Genomic DNA, 18932 nt, shown 5'->3' on the forward strand with positions numbered 1-18932 from the left:
GAGTAGTTGTAACAAATCAAAGAGAGAAAATAAAATCAGATTCACCCATTATTGAATAAAAAATGAGAATTTTTTTTTACCTTGAAAACAGAATCGAAGGTGATGAATTGAGAAATAAAAATTTAGGAATTCCCTGTGCACATCAGATTATAAATTATAATATATATATATATATATATATATATATATATATATATATATATATATATATATATATATATATATATAAATAAAAGATGATGAAAATATCTGTTGAAAGTATTTGGTAGAAAAATAAGGTGACAAATAGGTTTTGAGAGCAAAGTTTAGCATAAGAGATGATTAGGGTATATATATTTCAAGAGTTCTATTAGATGTAGAATGGGATAATAATTGTTATTGAATTAGATTGTTCATATTACAGATGTATATTTAATTTTGAAAATAATATATATATAAAAATAAATAAAAAGGCCATTCAATAAAATATTTTTTATTTTATTATTTTTTTTTCTAGATAAATATTTTAAATTATTGTTAAGTAATTAAAATAAATAAATATTGGATTTCCACGAAATTTTACGGCAATGATGAATTTACAACAAACTCTATGATGAAAGAAAACATAGTGCAACCAAAAGTTATACAGATCAATAAAAGGAAAGCATGAAAGGCATAACTACAGTTGGGACCATGACTCCATATTTTCAGAAAATAAATAAACAAACAAATAAAACTGACACCAGAAAATAAATCCTTTCTCTCTTTCAACTGTATTCAGAAAATATGAATGATAAGGCCAACTTATAATAGTTCGCTCCCTATGATTAAGTTCTAATAATGAAAAGTCTGCACAATGGCACCAAATTTTTGTCTAATACACCTAAATGCATTTAGGAATTAAGGAAACAGCTTCCAAATGTATATATTTAGAACAGATTATGTTTGCCATTAACCTTTGGGAGATCATATAAAAAGGTATCCAGACCAAGCTTATAAGAAGGCTCATAATCAAATAAGATAAGACACTTTGCACGCAGTTTTTTTTTTTTTGGCCAATAGGCCTTCTAAAAGTGGTTCACCTGGGTATTTCAACAAAGACTTCTAAGGCCTTTCTAACCAAATCAATGGAGATACATCAAATGGTGAGACCCCCACCCAAACTATGTAAAGAGATGAAATGAATACTTAATTAACCATTAATTGCATTAGTCTTTCATCAAGCATGGGTAAACAATTTCTTGGTAAATTTATGATGAAACCTTAATCATTATATTTATCAAAGACACAAAATCTCTCCTTCAGTCTTATAGGTTTAATTTGGAAAAAGTCATTTGCAAGTAAAGAATTTAATTCAATTTCACAAAATCATATTGATTTTTATTTATTTTTAAAAAAGTTCTTTTAAGTTAAAAAGAAATTAATTCTTTCACCTATTAGGTTTCTACACATGAAAATTAACCAAAAAAAAAAAAAGAAAAGAAAACAAGTGTATTGAATTCTTGTACAATTCTAGTTTCTAAGCAGAGGATAGTCATCTTGGTTGGCAATCCCATAGGCTAGCCACATTTTTTTTCTTGAATATGTTTTCTTGATTTAAGAAAAATTCAGTCTATTTAGTATGAAAGCTTGTGTTAAGTTATATTATGAAAGCATGTATTTAGCTATACCTATCTACCTAGATAAACAAATCAATTAAAACAACCTTGGAGAACTAACTCTAAAACTATAATATACATTATATCCGTAGCCATGAATATTATTCATACAGATATCGGTATCAAAGAAATAGTAAAACGAAAGCGAAACTGGCCGAATAAAAGAAAGTGAAATCACCAACTGTAAAGAACTTAAATGTGTTTGATAAGAAGCCATCCAATCACCCTTCCAAGAAATAAACCAAAACAAGAACAACCCATTTTCAGATATCACTACACTCATTGACAGGTATTAATTTAATATCATATGATTAAAGAAAAAAAAATAAAAAAAAATAAAAAATAAAAAAATAAGAAGAAGAAGAAGAAAAGGAGAAGCAAGAATCACTACTTAAATGGCATGCCCAATTTATAGTTGCGGTAAAGAAACACGAAGGAAGCGAGCAATTAATTAAAGATGAGGGATAGGTGCGCAACTGATATGGAAATGCAAAATGTGGAAGGAGGAAACAAGAACAGCCCAATTTCAGAGAAGATCACAATACTTCATTAGAAAGGCATTAATTTAATATGAATAAAGAAACAAAAGAAGAATACGAGAAGCAAGAATCACTTCTTAAATGGCATATCCAAATTATAGTTGCAGCAAAAGAAACAACAAAGAAGCAAGGAATTAATTAACGATGAGAGATAGGTGCGAAACTGACATGGAAATGCAAAAGGTGGGAGGAGGAAACAAGAACAACCCAATTTCAGAGAAGATCACTGTAATTCATTAGATAGCTATTGATTTGATATGATTAAACAAACAAAAGAAGAAAACAAGAAGCAAGAATCACTACTTAAATGGCATGCCCATATTATAGTTGCAGTAAAGAAACAAGAAGGAAGCGAGCAAATTATACAGACATGCAAAATGTGGGAGGAGGAATGTGAAGTTGCCAGAAACATCACAATTCAAGCAGTTATGATACGGTTGGTGAAGAGTGAAGAGTTTGCCCGGCAAAATAGATACTAACTAGCAAAAACATGTTACCATTTCCATAATTTAATCATAAAAATCCAAAAAAACATCTTTTCAACATACCACAATTCAAGAAGTGGTGATACGGTTGGTGAAGAGCGAAGAGTTTGGCCGGCAAAATAGATATTAACTAGCAAAAACATGTTACCATTTCCATATTTTAATCATAAAAATCCAAAACATCTTTTTCAACATACAGAAAGGTCCAAGGACGTATAATTTGACGAATACCCAGAAAGAGCTTAGACTAAAACTTTCTTAATTATTATGCCAATGGCAAAAATCTTCCATCACTGTCCGCTGATGATCCCACCCATGTTCCCATTCTCCAAAACTCTCTTCTTCCTTCTCTTCTACACTCTCTCCATTATGCCCCCTCACCTATGCCAACACCCACTAGACCCACTAACCCCAGAAGAGATCACGCTGGTTCAAACCATTGTCCATAGTTCTTACCCCAACTCAACACACATCCTCACCTTTCAGTACGTTGGCCTCGAAGAACCACCCAAACCCACTGTCCTTTCATGGATAAGAAACCCTTCCAGGAAAAACCTACATCGCCAATCCTTCGTAATCGCCCGTATTGACCAAACCACTCACGAAATCATCGTAGACTTGTCACTCCGTCGGATCATTTCTGATCAAGTCTACAATGGTTATGGCTACCCTTTGTTCACTTTCGAAGAGCAAATCGCAGCCAACCAATTGCCGTTTCAGTACGCACCGTTTTTGGAGTCGATTAACAAGAGAGGGCTCAAGATTGAAGAGGTCGTTTGTGGGAGTTTTTCCGTCGGGTGGTTTGGGGAGAAAAAAAGGTCCAAGAGGATCGTGAAGGTGATGTGTTACTATTTAGATGGGACTATTAATTTGTACATGAGGCCAATTGAGGCTATTTCACTGACCGTTGACCTTGAAGACATGAAGATCATAGGCTTTAAAGATAGATTAACGGTTCCAGTCCCAAAAGCGGATGGAACTGATTTCAGAGGATCCATGCAAACGCCGCCGTTTGGACCGCTGTTGAAGGGGATTACGGTGGCGCAACCTCATGGGCCAAGTTTCAGTATTGACGGACACAAGATTAGGTAAGAGTGAGGGACCACTGGCTTAACCTTTATTTATGGGGCTTTATCTAACTTGCTATAAACAATTTTAGAATTTCCAGTGTTCTTGTGACCAAAAAACAGGTGGGCCAATTGGGATTTTCATCTAAGTTTCGATGCTCGAGCAGGTCCAGTTATATCTCTGGCATCAATATTTGATGTTGAGAAGCAAAAGTTTCGTCAAGTTTTATATAAAGGGTTTGTATCAGAGCTGTTCGTTCCATATATGGACCTAACTGAAGAATGGTATTATAGGACTTTTTTTGATGCGGGTGAATATGGGTATGGTCTGTCTGCAGTGCCACTTGAGCCACTTAGGGACTGCCCAGAAAATGCATATTTCATGGACGCTTATTTTGCTAGCCAAAATGGAATGCCTGTGCAGATGCCTAACATCTTTTGCATCTTTGAGAGGTTTTCTGGGGATATCATGTGGCGTCACACTGAGACTCTGATCCCAGGCAATGTGGTAAGTGAAGTTTTACAGGGTTTTTTTGGTAGTGCTGGAGCTTTGATTGATTGGAACAGGAAGTGTTTTGCAGGTTCGGGAGGTTAGGCCAGAAGTGAGCCTGGTGGTGAGGATGGTTTCAACTGTGGGCAACTATGACTACATAAATGATTGGGAATTTAAGCAGAGTGGCTCCATCAAAGTCACGGTAACTCATTTCTATTTCTCAACTAAATAAGAATAATGAACCAAATAAAAAAAATGAACTGGATTCTTACAAATCATAATCTTTTTTTAACAGGTTGGACTGACTGGTTTGCTAGAAGTAAGAGGATCAATATACACCCACAAAGACCAAATAGAGGAGGAAGTGTTTGGTACATTATTAGCAGAAAATACCATGGGTGCACATCATGATCACTTCCTTACTTACTACCTTGATGTTGATGTGGATGGAGATGCAAACTCCTTTGTCAAATCCAGGATGCAAATGACACCAGTGACTGATGACAAATTGCCTAGGAAGAGTTATTGGAGGGTTGTTAGTGAAACTGCTAAAACAGAGTCTGATGCAAGGATTAAGCTTGGCTTGGAGCAAGCTGATCTATTGGTAGTTAATCCAAACAAGAGGACCCATATTGGGAATTTCATTGGTTACCGTTTGATCCCTGGATCAACTACAAGTCCCCTCTTATCACATAATGATTACCCTCAGATTAGGGGAGCCTTCACTAACTATAATGTGTGGGTTACACCGTATAACAAGTCTGAAAAATGGGCAGGGGGACTGTATGCAGATCAGAGCAGAGGGGATAATACCCTAGCTACATGGGGCCTCAGGTACGAATTCAATTTGAGTACTCTCTGTTAAATTGAACAATAATCATATATTTATTGAAAATATTTGTTGGGTTAACTCTAATAACAGAGTCTGGGTTGCTAATGCAGGAATAGGATAATAGAAAATAGGGACATTGTGCTTTGGTACACGGTGGGTTTTCATCATGTACCATGCCAAGAAGATTTTCCAGTAATGCCAACATTAAGCAGTGGATTTGAGCTCCGGCCAACTAATTTTTTTGAGAGAAATCCGGTGCTCAAATTCAGACCACCTCAATCTGTTCAGTGGCCAAACTGCTCTGCATATAGATGATGGTTTTAAAATAGTGGGATTTTGCTTGAAGTGCACTCAACATATCTTTTGTCTTTTCTTCCTTCCTTTCTCACTCTTTCCCTACATTTCTAATAGGAGTCCATATGTTGGAAGTGTTGATCATTCTTGGACTTTTGAAATCTTGAGAAATGTTTGAACACATGAAATTTTTGTTTGAAACTCAAAGTCATCTATACGCTTCAATTTTCAATTTGATGAGCAAGATGCTTGATTATACTCCAATATCTTGTTTTATTGTCAGCTGGGCGACTAATGTTAGAATTGAAGCATGTGGCTCACTCACAATGAGCACAAGATTTTAAAAGAGAGCATGTTAGTGTCAGGAAGTTTTCCAGTTTATGCACAGTTTAAAGGCAAAGCAAATCAAATTATTCCTGCTCCCATTGCACGAAAAGGTGCATGAAAAGGACTTTGTATAATATGTAAACTTGTCTGTGCATTCCCTGCTTAGCAAGAAAAGTTGACAGATTACAAAACCGTATGTAGCCGTTATGTGGGCAAGTTGATGCAATAATTTTGGATATGCTATGCCTCTTTTTATATGGTGCTAAACAATGTTTCAGTTCATAACCTATCACATTTACTGAGCTTTTCCAAGCCAGCAAACTTCCTTTGAAATATCCAAAATTCATTCAATCCATTGTAAAAAGGGGCTTAAACATATCCAAAGTTTCCTGCGTACCTTTCACTGTTGGTTGGTATGGATAACACATTACAAAACGTGCACTTAGAGTTGCGTGATTCTACAGGGGAGGATCAATTAATGTATTTCAAGGCCTATAGAGGGAATTAGTATCCTAGTTGATGTTGATTCTATGCAAATTAGCGCATACATTGACAGATTTAGAGCTCCTTTACCTAAAGCTGGAGATACCGACTTTCGTTCCAAGGCAAAGCCTAGTTCTACCATTTATAACGTAACATATGGTGGGTTTACCATTGACGGCTACAGGGTTAGTTGGGCTAATTGGGATCTTCATTTAGCATTTGATGATCGGGCAGCCATAGTTATATCAAAAGCCTCTATATTTGATGCAAAAATGAAGAAATTTCGTTGTGTACTACACAGAGGTCATATGTCCAAGACATTTGTTCCATACATGGATCCTACCAGGAATGGTATTTTAAGACTTTTATGGACGTAGGAGATACGGCTCGGCTTGAAGCCAACTCAGCTATTGATCGTAAATCCGGATAAGAAGACCCGACTCGGAAATCAAGTGGGTTACCGGTTAATTGCTGGACAACCAGTTAATTCCCTTCTCTCTAATGATGATCATCCGCACATTAGGGCTGCTTATACAAAATACCAAGCGTGGGCGACTCGCCATAACAAGTCGGAGAGATGGGCTGATGGTTTTTTCGCGGACCGGAGCCGTGGTGATGATGGGTTAGCGGCGTGAGCCTCAGGTAATTTTAGGAATTTCATTTTTGTTTCATTTTTTTTTTCCAATTTTTGTTTCATTAATGAAAGAAAAAGAAAATGTTTGAATGTTGATTTGTGTAATGTGCAGGAACAGAGTAATTGAGAACAGAGTAGTTGTATGGTACACCGTAGGGTTCCACCACAATCCATGCCAAGAATATTTCCTGGTGATGCCCACACTTCACGATGAATTTCAGCTTCGACCTACAAATTTTTTCGAAAGCAACCCATTGCTTAACTGATCAAGAATCACAATGTATGTACAGGCAAGAATCTGCTAACTGTGGATATGTTTTGTCAGTAGGCGAAATTCTTTCAAATAACATGCTTGTGCGATAACATCATGGATGCATAATTACTTTATTTTAATGGAAATTATACGGTTTTTGCTTATAGGATTGTATAGATATGCTAGGCTGTAATAGACTCCTATCTTGTATTTGTCAGTTTTCATTAATATTTTTATGGCAAGTCAAAGAAAATAATTTTTTGTTCCTAAGTTTATACTCTTCAATGCATTTGGAAAAAAAAAATCATATATTTTATAATTAAAAATTATTATAAAGTATATTTTAAATTTTATTTTTCTTTTAAAATTCTTAATACATGTTATTTGTTTATTTTATAATAATATAATTAAGTTTTTATTATTATAAATAAATATTTTCTAAATAATTCAATTTTATTTATATAAAATTTATAATATCATTTTAATTATAAAAAATATTATTTTTTATTTAAAAAATATTAGAAAATAAGACTTTTGTTATAAAAAATAGTGAAAAAATAAATTAAAACAATTTTAAAATTATAGTTAAAATTTGAAAAATCTGGAAATTATTTTTTTAATTTTTTATTTAAAAAATTAACACATAAAACTTTATTTTTAATTTTTATAAAAAAAATTTACTATTTCAATTTTGAAGAAATCAATACGCTTTAATTCTTAAAATAAAAAAAAGTTGTCTAAATTTCAACTTTTGATCCTCAACTTTAAAAAACAGAAATTCTATTATTAAATTATTGATGAAGACAACTTACGCATTATTAGAGTGGACAAATGCATTTCCTTTTGCTATGATTGTTTATTTTAACTGCCAAAACAATGAAGTTTCTGAGTGTAATGATCATTATCCCTAAGCTAAAGGCGATTAAACGATTTCATTAGCTTCTTATTTATTTTTTATAGGAAAAATTTACCATCGATTTACAGTGGATTCTAAGAAGTTGCAAGATGGACTATCCGCTAGCAATTACACCCAACCCATCAATGAAGACGTTTTTTTTTTTTGCCATAATCGATCAACTGAGATTGATTTTATTAATTCCTTTAGAGATGAAAACAACTTTTTCGTAGTTGATCATGACCACTCTCTAACATATTATCTCGAACTTGACATTGCACTTTTGTCAAATCTAAACTACTAATGGCAAGAGTACCAGAAAAAGGTCATTGGACGATTATTAGAGAAACGATGCGAATAAAAGTTGAGGCAAAAGTCGGATTTGGCTTGAACCCGATTGAACTGTGGATTGTGAACCCATATAAAAAGACTATGATAGGGAATTGAGTAGTTTACTGGTTGATTAATTGATTACCGGTTAATTACTTGATTACCGGTTAATTCTCTTATATGAGAGGATGATTATCCACATATCATGGCTTCTTATACTCTATATCAAGTATGAGTTATTGCCTATAACAAGTAGAAAGGTGAGTTGAAGGATTTTATGCTTATAAGAGTGGAGGTATATAAAACTCAATTTTTTTATAATATCAAAATTATTATGATAAAAAAAAAGAAGCATCTATGTTTTAAGTTAATTGAGTTTAGTTACTCTTTCTTTTTTGAAAGCAGTTGAATTTAGTTACTCTTAAATTATAAGTTTATATTTTAAATTACCTAAAAAAAATTAATTTTGAGGTGAATTGGAGAGGTTGACCAGTTAAGGTGGTGAATTTATAGAAATGGAAAATTTATTGGACTTATTACAAACATTTTCTGAAATTTTCCAATAATTAATGGAGTTTGTAAAAAAAATCCCACGCGGCGGCTCATGTTCAGTGATTGCCAAAGGCATTTGTTGTGGTTATTGAACAAACTTGCTTAGAAAGAATTGAGAAAAAATGGTAACTGCTGTATATTCATCTGAAAACAGAATACATAGTCTTTGTCTTTATATACAACTCTAGCACACATGCTGCCCATGTGAAAGGAAAAGGAAAAGAGGAAAAATAAATTACAACAGCTGTGAAACAACTTATATGACAAGCCACTTATTTTAATCCATTTCAGCCTTCTTACATCCCCTCAAGTTGGATCATGTGGAAGTGACACAAGAGACAACTTGGAAACAAACTGACTATGGAGCTCAGAGGTTAGAGGCTTGGTAAAAATATCTGCCAACTGTAATTGTGAAGAGACATAAGATGGAGCAATAAAACCTTTCTTCAACTGTTCCCTAACAATATGACAGCATAACACAAACAACCAAACACTCTCATATGACTATAATCTGGTGGTTTATGGTAAAGTAGCTCATATGGTGTGAGCCAATTAAATTTTTGCATAGGCAACCTATTGATGATATATGTGGTTGTTAAGATACATTCTGACCAAAACTCTTTAGGTAACTGTGCTTGTATCCTTAAAGCTCTGGCAGTATCTAGAAGATGCCTATGTTTTCTTTCAACAATCCCATTCTGTTGTGGGGTATAGGGACATGTTCTTTGATGAATTATACCTCTATCAGACACCAGTTGAGCAAAATTACTATTTACAAACTCAGCACCATTATCAGTCCTAATAATCTTGACCATAGTATCAAACTGAGTGTTAACCAACTGAAGAAATTTAGATATAGTAGCAACACTTTGAGACTTGTTATGTAACATGTAAGTCCAAGTAGCCCTAGTCTTATCATCAACTATGGTAAGAAAATATTTGGCCCCAGTGACTGAAGTAACTTTATAAGGTCCCCAAATATCTACATGAACTAACTCAAACTCATGTTGTGCTTGTGTCTCTCTAAAAGGAAAAGGCAATCTACTTTGTTTTGCCAAAGGACACACAAAACAATCAAAAGATTTGTCTCCTGAAATACACCCTTCAATTCCCAAAATGTGATTCATTTTCTTGAATGACACATGCCCTAATCTAGCATGTAAAGTAGAGATATCAGCTTTGGAAACAACATTAGAACTAGAACAAATGTGATTCTCTTTATTGATTCTTGAATTAGAGATCATGGTATTTATAGGTGAAGAAATCAAGAAATTGTTTTGCAGACTCAACAAACAATCGTTTATACTAGAAGCCAAAAAACCAGATTTATCTAGCTTATAGAGCCCTGCAACTTCATGTGCCACCGCTATCACTTTCTCAGTCTGAAGGTCCTGAAAGAGACAACAAGAGGGATAAAAAATAAGTGTGATTCTAGTTGTTTTAACAATTTACTAACTGATAGTAAATTGTACTTGAATTTTGGCAAATAAAAAATATCATGAAGACAAATGTTAGAGCTCAACATTATGGTACCTACTTGTGAAACTTGATTTTTAGTACCATCAGGTAAATGAACTGTGATAGGGTTAGGTAAGGTTTGAAAGGAATTAAAAAGGTTTTGAACAGGTGACATATGGTCAGTGGCACCTGTGTCTATGATCCATGAACATACATCTAATTCACTTACACAACATGCATTAATAAGACTAAAGTTACCAGCAAAAGATGTGATACTGTGAAGAGTAGTGTTGCCTGAATAATTCTGATTGAGTCCCATCACATTAGCTGCCACAGATGCCTTTCCCTTTATCAACCTTTGTAATTCTTGTTGAATTGACCCCAATCTCACACTTAGATCTTCAATACTGTGATTATCTTCACAAGCCTCTAGTGGCGTATCCACTGCATTCATATTTGTAAACAACTGATCTGCCCTATCTACTTGTGCTGCAGTAGATTTATATTGTCTAGGTTGATTCTTATTCCTAGACTTCCACCAATCTGGATATCCAACCAATTTGAAACAATTCTCCCTTATATGCCCATCCATATTGCAGTAATTGCAATGTCCCTTCTTAGGATCATATTTCTTCTGTTCTTTCTTAATACCTTGACCCTTAGAAAACAAAGCCACCTCACCAGTTAATTCAGAAAAATTAGATGCAATTTGTTTGTGAGCTTCAAACTTTATAACTGTCGAGTAAGCCTTGTTTATTGATGGAAGAGGATCTGTCAATAAAATTTGATTCCTTGCCTGTTCAAAACTCTCATCAAGTCCCATGAGAAACTGCATCAATTTGTTCCTATTAGTTATATCTGCAAGTTCTTTTGCAGCACCACAACTACATGCAGTCAAGCACTCAATCGATGCAAGCTCATCCCAAAGCTTTTTTAATCTTGTAAAATATTCAGCCACTGATCCATTTCCTTGACTGATTGAACTTATTTTCCTTTGAATCTGGTAAATCAAAGGTCCATTATTCTCTCCATACCTCTCAGCTATTTCATTCCACAATTCCCTAGCTGAAGCAGTGTATATGAATGCCTCAACCAACTCCTTAGACATAGAGTTCAAGATCCAGGATGTAACCATGTAGTCACATCGTTTCCACTTCTCATAACCCTCAGATCCCTCTTCTGGTTCCAGAATAGAACCATCCACAAACCCTAACTTCTGTTTGGCTCCCAATGCTATTTTCATAGCACGACACCAAGATCGAAAATTACTCCCTATCAAAGGTGCCGAAACTAAAATCATACCTGGATGGTCGGACCCTAGCAAACTCATTGGATCTCCGCTACCCTGATTCCGAGTAGCTTCGCGTTCTACCGTCGCAGAATTTCGATCTCGATTAACAACTTCTTCATCCATTTCCTCAACTCAATCTTCCAGCTTCTTTAGATTTGCTCAAAGAAACAAACCCTAGAATTGAACCTTGCTCTGATACCATGAACAAACTTGCTTAGAAAGAATTGAGAAAAAATGGTAACTGCTGTATATTCATCTGAAAACAGAATACATAGTCTTTGTCTTTATATACAACTCTAGCACACATGCTGCCCATGTGAAAGGAAAAGGAAAAGAGGAAAAATAAATTACAACAGCTGTGAAACAACTTATATGACAAGCCACTTATTTTAATCCAGCTCAGCAGTCTTCTACAGTTATTCCATCTCAGTTGAAAGATTCTTTCGTGGATGACACAATCGCACAAGTCAGGGGATATTTTCCAATTTAAAATTGGGATTTTGTCTACTCTTGGTTTTTTTTTTTAATCAACTAGTCTGATCTAATCACTAATCTCTATTAAGATTGATGGCTGCTGTCTCTTGCCTACCTGAATAGGTTTATTTGATTTGACTGGAATTTCTATCTAATAGAAAATACTATTTTAATAGGGAAAAACTGCTCCGGATATAACCTCTCTGTGGTTTTATATCTTTCCTACTGCTAAAGGTTCCTTGGTATGACAATGGTTCTAGTTAGGATCTTCGTTTGGTCTCTTCTCTGTGTTCTCTCTTCTGCTCAGATGACTACAAGCACAGTCACCCTGGGTTCCAGCATAACTGCTGGGATTAATTCTTCATGGCTATCACCCTCTGGTGATTTTGCTTTCGGCTTCTACCCTCTTCTTAGTGGCCTTTTTCTTGTTGGTATTTGGTTTGATAAAATCCCAGAAAGAACGCTAGCTTGGTCAGCCAACCGTGACGATCCAGCTAAAATTGGATCAACCATTCATCTGAGGCCTAATGGCCAACTTGTCCTCACACACTCAAATGGAACCGAATACTTGGTATACAATGGCACATCCACTATTTCTGCTTTGATGCAAGACGATGGCAATTTTGTCTTGCTAGACTCTTCTTCAAAAATCATCTGGCAAAGCTTTGATTTTCCTACAGACACCATTTTATTAGGCCAAGTCCTGGTTATGGGCCAGAAGCTCTACTCTAATGCAAATGGAACGGTGGATTACTCGACAGGGAGGTACATGTTGGAGGTTCAGATGGATGGCAATGTTGTTATGTCTGCCTATAGGTTTGCTGATCCTGGTTACTGGTTCACCTTAACTGCTGGAAACCAAAATGTGAGCTTGATTTTCAACCAGAGTACTGCTCTTTTATATGTTGTGAATCGTACTTCAATCATATCCACAATGACAAAGAAAGTGCCTACTCCGATTGAAGATTACTACCACCGAGTGACAATCAATGACTACGGAAATCTCCAACAGCTTGTTTACCACAAAGAAAATGGCAACAAATGGACAGTTGTGTGGAGCCAGATTTCATTGCTGCTCAGCCTTGCACGGTGTATAATATTTGTGGGGTGTATGGCTTCTGCACTTCACCTGATAATAAAACTGTCAACTGTGATTGCTTGCCTGGCTACTCACCATGGGATCCTAATGTTCCCTCAAAAGGCTGCTACCCTAATGTGGTGATGGACTTTTGTGCTCCTAATTCTTCGACTTCAGATTTCACTATCGAAGTGATTGATAATGCTGATTTCCCAAATGGGCCTTTTGCTGATATGGCAAGGACTGCACCAGCAGATTTTGATCAATGCCAGAGTGAAATCACGGGTGATTGTTTTGCCATGGCAGCTGTTTTGGTCGAATCTGTGTGTTACAAGAAGAGAATGCCTTTGTTGAATGCTAGAAGAAGCTTCCCTTCTACAAGTAATATAGTGGCATTTCTTAAAGTTCCGAAGGTAAATAACACGAGCGAAATTCAAGACAATAACAGGCGTAAATATCCATCCGGGGCTGTTCTGTTAGCAGGACTTCTGTTGTGTTCGATAATGGCTTTGCTCTTCGCAGTAATTGCCATTTACCATCACCCTCTAGCTCAGCCTTATATAAGTATCAAGCCGGTTCCAAGTCCAAAGCCTGTAGAAATAAATTTGAAGGCATTTTCCTACCAGGAGTTGCGCCAAGCAACAGATGGTTTCAGAAATAAACTTGGGAAAGGTGCTTTTGGTACTGTCTACAGTGGGGTGTTAAATATAGAGGATAAAGATGTTGAGATTGCTGTGAAGCAGCTTGAGAAGATCATTGATCAAGGCGAAAAAGAATTCCTGACAGAAGTCCAAGTAATTGGTCTAACTCACCACAGGAATCTTGTTAGGCTGTTGGGTTTCTGCAATGAGCAGAATCATCGACTTTTGGTTTATGAGCTAATGAAGAATGGGACTTTGTCCAATTTTCTGTTTGGTGAGGAGACAAAACCAAGTTGGGATAAAAGAGCAGAAATAGTACTTGGAATTGCAAGAGGCTTGTTATACTTGCATGAAGAGTGTGAAACGCAGATCATCCATTGCGACATAAAGCCACAGAATGTTCTTCTTGACATCAATTATACAGCCAAGATAGCAGATTTTGGTCTCGCAAAGCTCCTGATGAAGGACCAGACTCGAACGAGCACGAATGTTAGAGGAACCATGGGATATATGGCGCCTGAATGGCTCAAGAATGCTCCTGTGACGACTAAAGTTGATGTCTACAGCTTTGGTGTGATGTTGCTTGAGACTATTTTTTGCAGAAGGCACTTAGAGTTGCATCAAGTTGATGAAGCAAGAGAAGGAGATGACATGATTCTAACGGATTGGGTTCTGTGTTCGGTAAGAACTGATAACTTAAAAGCCATTGTCAGCCATGATCCTGATGTTTTACAGGATTTTAATAGGTTCGAGAGAATGGTGATGGCAGGATTATGGTGCATATGTCCTAACCCAACTCTCAGACCATCATTGAAAAAGGTTATGCAAATGTTGGAAGGAACAATAGAAGTTGGTACTCCTCCTCTGATTGATGCACAAATGTTTTAAGATCATTGGTATTATCTCCGTTTCATGCGTTTAAGATAATTGTAAACAGTGCAATATGCACCAGGGGAATGAATAAGGATTTAGGCTGTTGTTTCCATGATAAACGCAGGAAGAAAACAGAGTTATATCATTCTAGTTTTTTTACTTTTATTTTAAGTTTAATTATGTTCGCAGATATGCATTTCATTGGTTAAATCTTCATACATTGGATTAGAATCGCAGAATCCAGCATTCTTGAAAACTCTCCGAGTTCTTGTGCCTTTTCATTTCTGTATTTATATGTAACCGTAAACAGTTTGCCTGATCTAAGTTGTAGTAATTGGAATTTGAATTATGGCCTCAATTAACACTGAGTTATATAAACAGATAGCATAGCTGTTTATTCATTGCATATAAGATTATAGTGCGATTCATTGAGTTAGGCTGTCTATCTGTTCTGTTCTGCTATTAGTAGATCAGTATTATAATTCAAATCCCCCCATTAGTTGACCCTAGAAATTCCATATCTTTTGCTCTTATTTTTCTATTATATTTCAATAACGTGCAGAACATAAAGTTTCTGCCATTATTCTCGCATGCCTTCACCACATAATTAAGTGCCGGTGTGCAAAAATTCTGACATCTAAGCTAAACCTACCTAATAATTTTTCATCTATTATATCATCTATTTGCAGGTTTTCCTTGCGTGAACATGGTTACTTGGTTAATTAATTAACGTGTTGATTGTTGACTAAGCCTCTGTGGCCATACTGTTGAATACAACAGATTACCCACCAGTGCAAAATGCAAGATTGGAAGTCCATTGATCTGGAAAGAGTCAAAGATAATAAAATGGCTCTTTTAGCGCAAGTGGTAGAGAAGAGGACTAAAGTCAGCAGATTGGAATTTGGCTTCGCCGCCTGCCATGCCTTCACCATCTTACCTTTGTTGATTGACTACTTAATTATAAATTATCCACATCCAAGTCAAAACAATATATTCAATTGGGAGTTAATGGCTATCAAATGGGAGAGGGAATTAATTTCTGGTCTTGTAGAATTTCTTCCTCTTTTCACTTTGATTCATTGATAATTGTTTCCAACTCATAAACCTTTGGTAATATACTTGTTTATTTCTTTTCAGTTCCAAAAAAGAAAGTTAGAAATGGCTGCCAAGAAACTTCTTCCTTATCTTCTGATACTAGCGCTAAACTTCTGTGGATTACATGCCCAGATTCTGCCAAATATAAGCCTAGGTTCCAGTATTACAGCTGGAACCAATGATTCTTGGCGATCCCTCTCTGGTGAATTTGCATTTGGGTTCTATCCTCTGCAGAACAATCTCTATCTTATGGGGATTTGGTTCGACAAAATACCAGAAAGAACGCTAGTCTGGTCGGCTAACCGCGATACTCCTGCAGAAGCTGGATCCACAATCCGCCTAACTTTCGCCGGTCAGCTTTTCCTAACTTATTCCAATGGTAGTGTTCAATCTGTATACGGTGGAGCCGCTGCGAGTTTAGGATTCATGGAAAATAATGGCAACTTTGTGCTGAAAGATGGCAATTCCAGAGTCATCTGGCAGAGCTTTGATTCGCCAACAGATACACTCTTACCTACTCAAGTTCTAACTAATGGCCAAATGCTCTTTTCAAATGCAAAAGGGACTACTGATTACTCAACTGGAAACTTCATGTTGGAAATGCAATATGATGGGAATTTGGTGCTTTCTGCTTATCACTTCTCTGATCCTGGATATTGGTTCACTGGAACTCTGGTCAGCAATGACAGTCTGGTGTTTGATTCTAATGCTTCCCTATACATTGTCAATAGCACCAATGATGTTATTTACTCTTTGACGGAAAACTTCTCAGCCCCGACTGGTGAGTACTATCACCGAGCAACGATTGATGATATGGGCAATTTCCAACAATATGTTTATCATAAATCAAACGGTAGTGGATGGATAAGTGTGTGGAAGGCTATCCATGAACCTTGCTTGGTTAATGCTGTATGCGGTGTCAATGGCATGTGTTCTTCTCCGGATAATGAAACAGTGACCTGTAATTGCATACCAGGTTACATTCCATTGGATCCTAATCACGTTTCAAAAGGGTGTCACCCTGAAACTGTGGTGAATTATTGTGCAGACCCTTCAATGAGAAATTTCACAATTGCGGTGATTGATGATGCTGACTTCCCATTCGAGGGTTTTGCAGATCTGGATAGAGTATTGAATGTTGATGTGGAGGGATGCAAAGTGGCTCTCATGGATGATTGCTATAGCATTGCTGCTTCCTTGGTTGATTCTAGATGCAATAAGAAAAGAATGCCTCTGCTAAATGCAAGAAAAAGTGCTTCTACCAAGGGAATCACTGCATTTGTCAAGGTGCCACTGAAGAGCAGCAATCCTGGCACTCAGGAAGGTGAGAAGAAAAATCATTTTAATTTTCGAGCTTTTCTGGAGATTAGTCTTATTGTTAGTGCCACTCTTGCTTTCGTGTTCGGAGCCACAGCCATCTACTATCATCCAGGTACTAGAAAATTTGTCAGAAGGAAGCACTCTTCTAATACTACTATAGGAGTCAACTTTCGAGAATTCAAATACGTAGAGCTGCATGAGGCAACAAATGGGTTTAGTAAGACCGTGGGAAGAGGATCCTCTGGTAAAGTTTACAGTGGGGTTCTAAGCTTAAAGAATGTGCGGATCGAAATTGCAGTAAAGAAGCTGGAGAAAGAGATTGAGAAAAGTGAAGAGGAATTCATGACAGAACTCAAGATAATAGGCCGGACATACCACAAGAATTTGGTAAGACTATTGGGCTATTGTGTAGAGAACAATCAACGGCTTCTAGTCTATGAGTTAATGGCCAATGGCACACTATCTGATCTTCTGTTTGAGGAAGGAGAAAGGCCAAGCTGGGTTCCGAGGGCAGAAATGGTGCTTGGAATATCAAGAGGCTTGCTTTACTTGCATGAAGAGTGCGAGACCCAGATAATCCATTGTGACGTAAAGCCTCAAAATGTTCTGCTTGATGCCAATTACAGTGCCAAGATTGCAGATTTTGGCCTGTCGAAGCTATTGAACAAAGAGCAAACCAGAACAGACACAAATGTAAGAGGGACAATGGGATATTTGGCACCTGAGTGGCTGAGGAATGCACCAGTGACATCTAAAGTGGATGTTTACAGTTTTGGAGTGGTGTTACTTGAAATTTTATGCTGCAGAAGGCACATTGAGTTAAATCGGGTGGAGGAAGAGAGCGAAGAGGATGATCTTGTTCTCTCGGATTGGGTTGTAAGTTGTATGATGAAAGGGAAGCTAGAGATGGTAGTAAGGCATGATCCTGAAGTATTGAGTGATTTTAAGAGGTTCGAGAGAATGGCAATGGTGGGAATATGGTGCATTCATCCTGATCCAGTTCTTAGACCTTCTATGAAGAAGGTCACACAGATGCTGGAAGGAACGTCGGAGGTTGGAATTCCTCCTCTGGTTCATGATCAAATGTCCTAGTTTGGTCTTAAGACTCATGATAAGTAAGTTAATATTAGGGAATTAGTCGATTAATGTAATTTAGTTATGATACTTGTGAAGTCAGAAAACTTCCTCAAACGTATGATTTTTGTTGTTAAGAGTTGCTTATCTTTTAAGAATGTTTGATTTTAAAGCTTATACTAAAATAATTTTAATAATAAAAATTAAAAAAATAAATAAATATTAGATAAGTTAAGACCTCTCATTCTAATGGGTTGGGCAAAATGTTCAACCGTTAATTTTATGGCTTCTTTTATTATTTTTTTTTCCATGTTAATAGGGAATGAGATTTAAGATTTTATATAGAGGGAGCATGTAATTCGGAATTACACAATAATTTCTAAAATATGAATTTATTTGATGGGTTCTTATAACTAGGAAAGAACAAGGGTTTTGTCAGACTCATCTAAGCCTACGTAATGGGAGGTTAAATGTAGCGTTGTTTGAGGAAGGGAATGAATCCTTCAAAATGTTTTGGCTGAGGTTCAGTTCTTCTGGGCTTAGAGGTTGTAGTGGGTGCCGCTCATAGCTTGAAATTGGATAGGAATATGAGCAATTGTTTGGATGCGGACGCCATGGCTATGAACCAAAATCTAAGCTTTCGTTGTCCTCAAATAGGGGACATGAGGCTTTGAACAATTCACTTTTCTTTAATAATTTCTTAAAATTTAGAAATAAAATAAATAAAATGTGAAAAAGATTAATAGCTTTTAATATTATTTTTTCCCTAAAAAGCATGTTGCAAGCCTATAATTCAACTGAGAAAAT

The 18932-nt window shown here is 36.2% G+C and overlaps 1 protein-coding gene and 1 pseudogene across 2 annotated transcripts; both read left to right on the top strand.

The window, feature by feature from the left end:
• The first annotated feature begins 2807 nt into the window (after positions 1–2807).
• LOC110654128 (G-type lectin S-receptor-like serine/threonine-protein kinase LECRK4) lies at positions 2808–14767 on the top strand (annotated as a pseudogene).
• An 876-nt stretch (positions 14768–15643) lies between these two features.
• LOC110654127 (G-type lectin S-receptor-like serine/threonine-protein kinase LECRK3) lies at positions 15644–18262 on the top strand. 2 transcript variants are annotated; one of them, XM_058142152.1, is made up of 2 exons: positions 15644–17055; positions 17146–18262. In XM_058142152.1, exons 1-2 carry the CDS (start codon positions 15795–15797, stop codon positions 18141–18143), a joined length of 2259 nt encoding a protein of 752 aa, XP_057998135.1. In that variant the 5' UTR covers positions 15644–15794; the 3' UTR covers positions 18144–18262. The 2 variants fall into 2 exon arrangements, with proteins under 2 accessions (XP_057998135.1, XP_021665706.2); XM_021810014.2 differs by having other exon boundaries at positions 15645–18262.
• Positions 18263–18932: the final 670 nt, after the last annotated feature.

This window comes from Hevea brasiliensis, unplaced genomic scaffold (genome assembly GCF_030052815.1).
Source record: "Hevea brasiliensis isolate MT/VB/25A 57/8 unplaced genomic scaffold, ASM3005281v1 Scaf353, whole genome shotgun sequence".
Classification (NCBI taxonomy): Eukaryota; Viridiplantae; Streptophyta; class Magnoliopsida; order Malpighiales; family Euphorbiaceae; genus Hevea; species Hevea brasiliensis.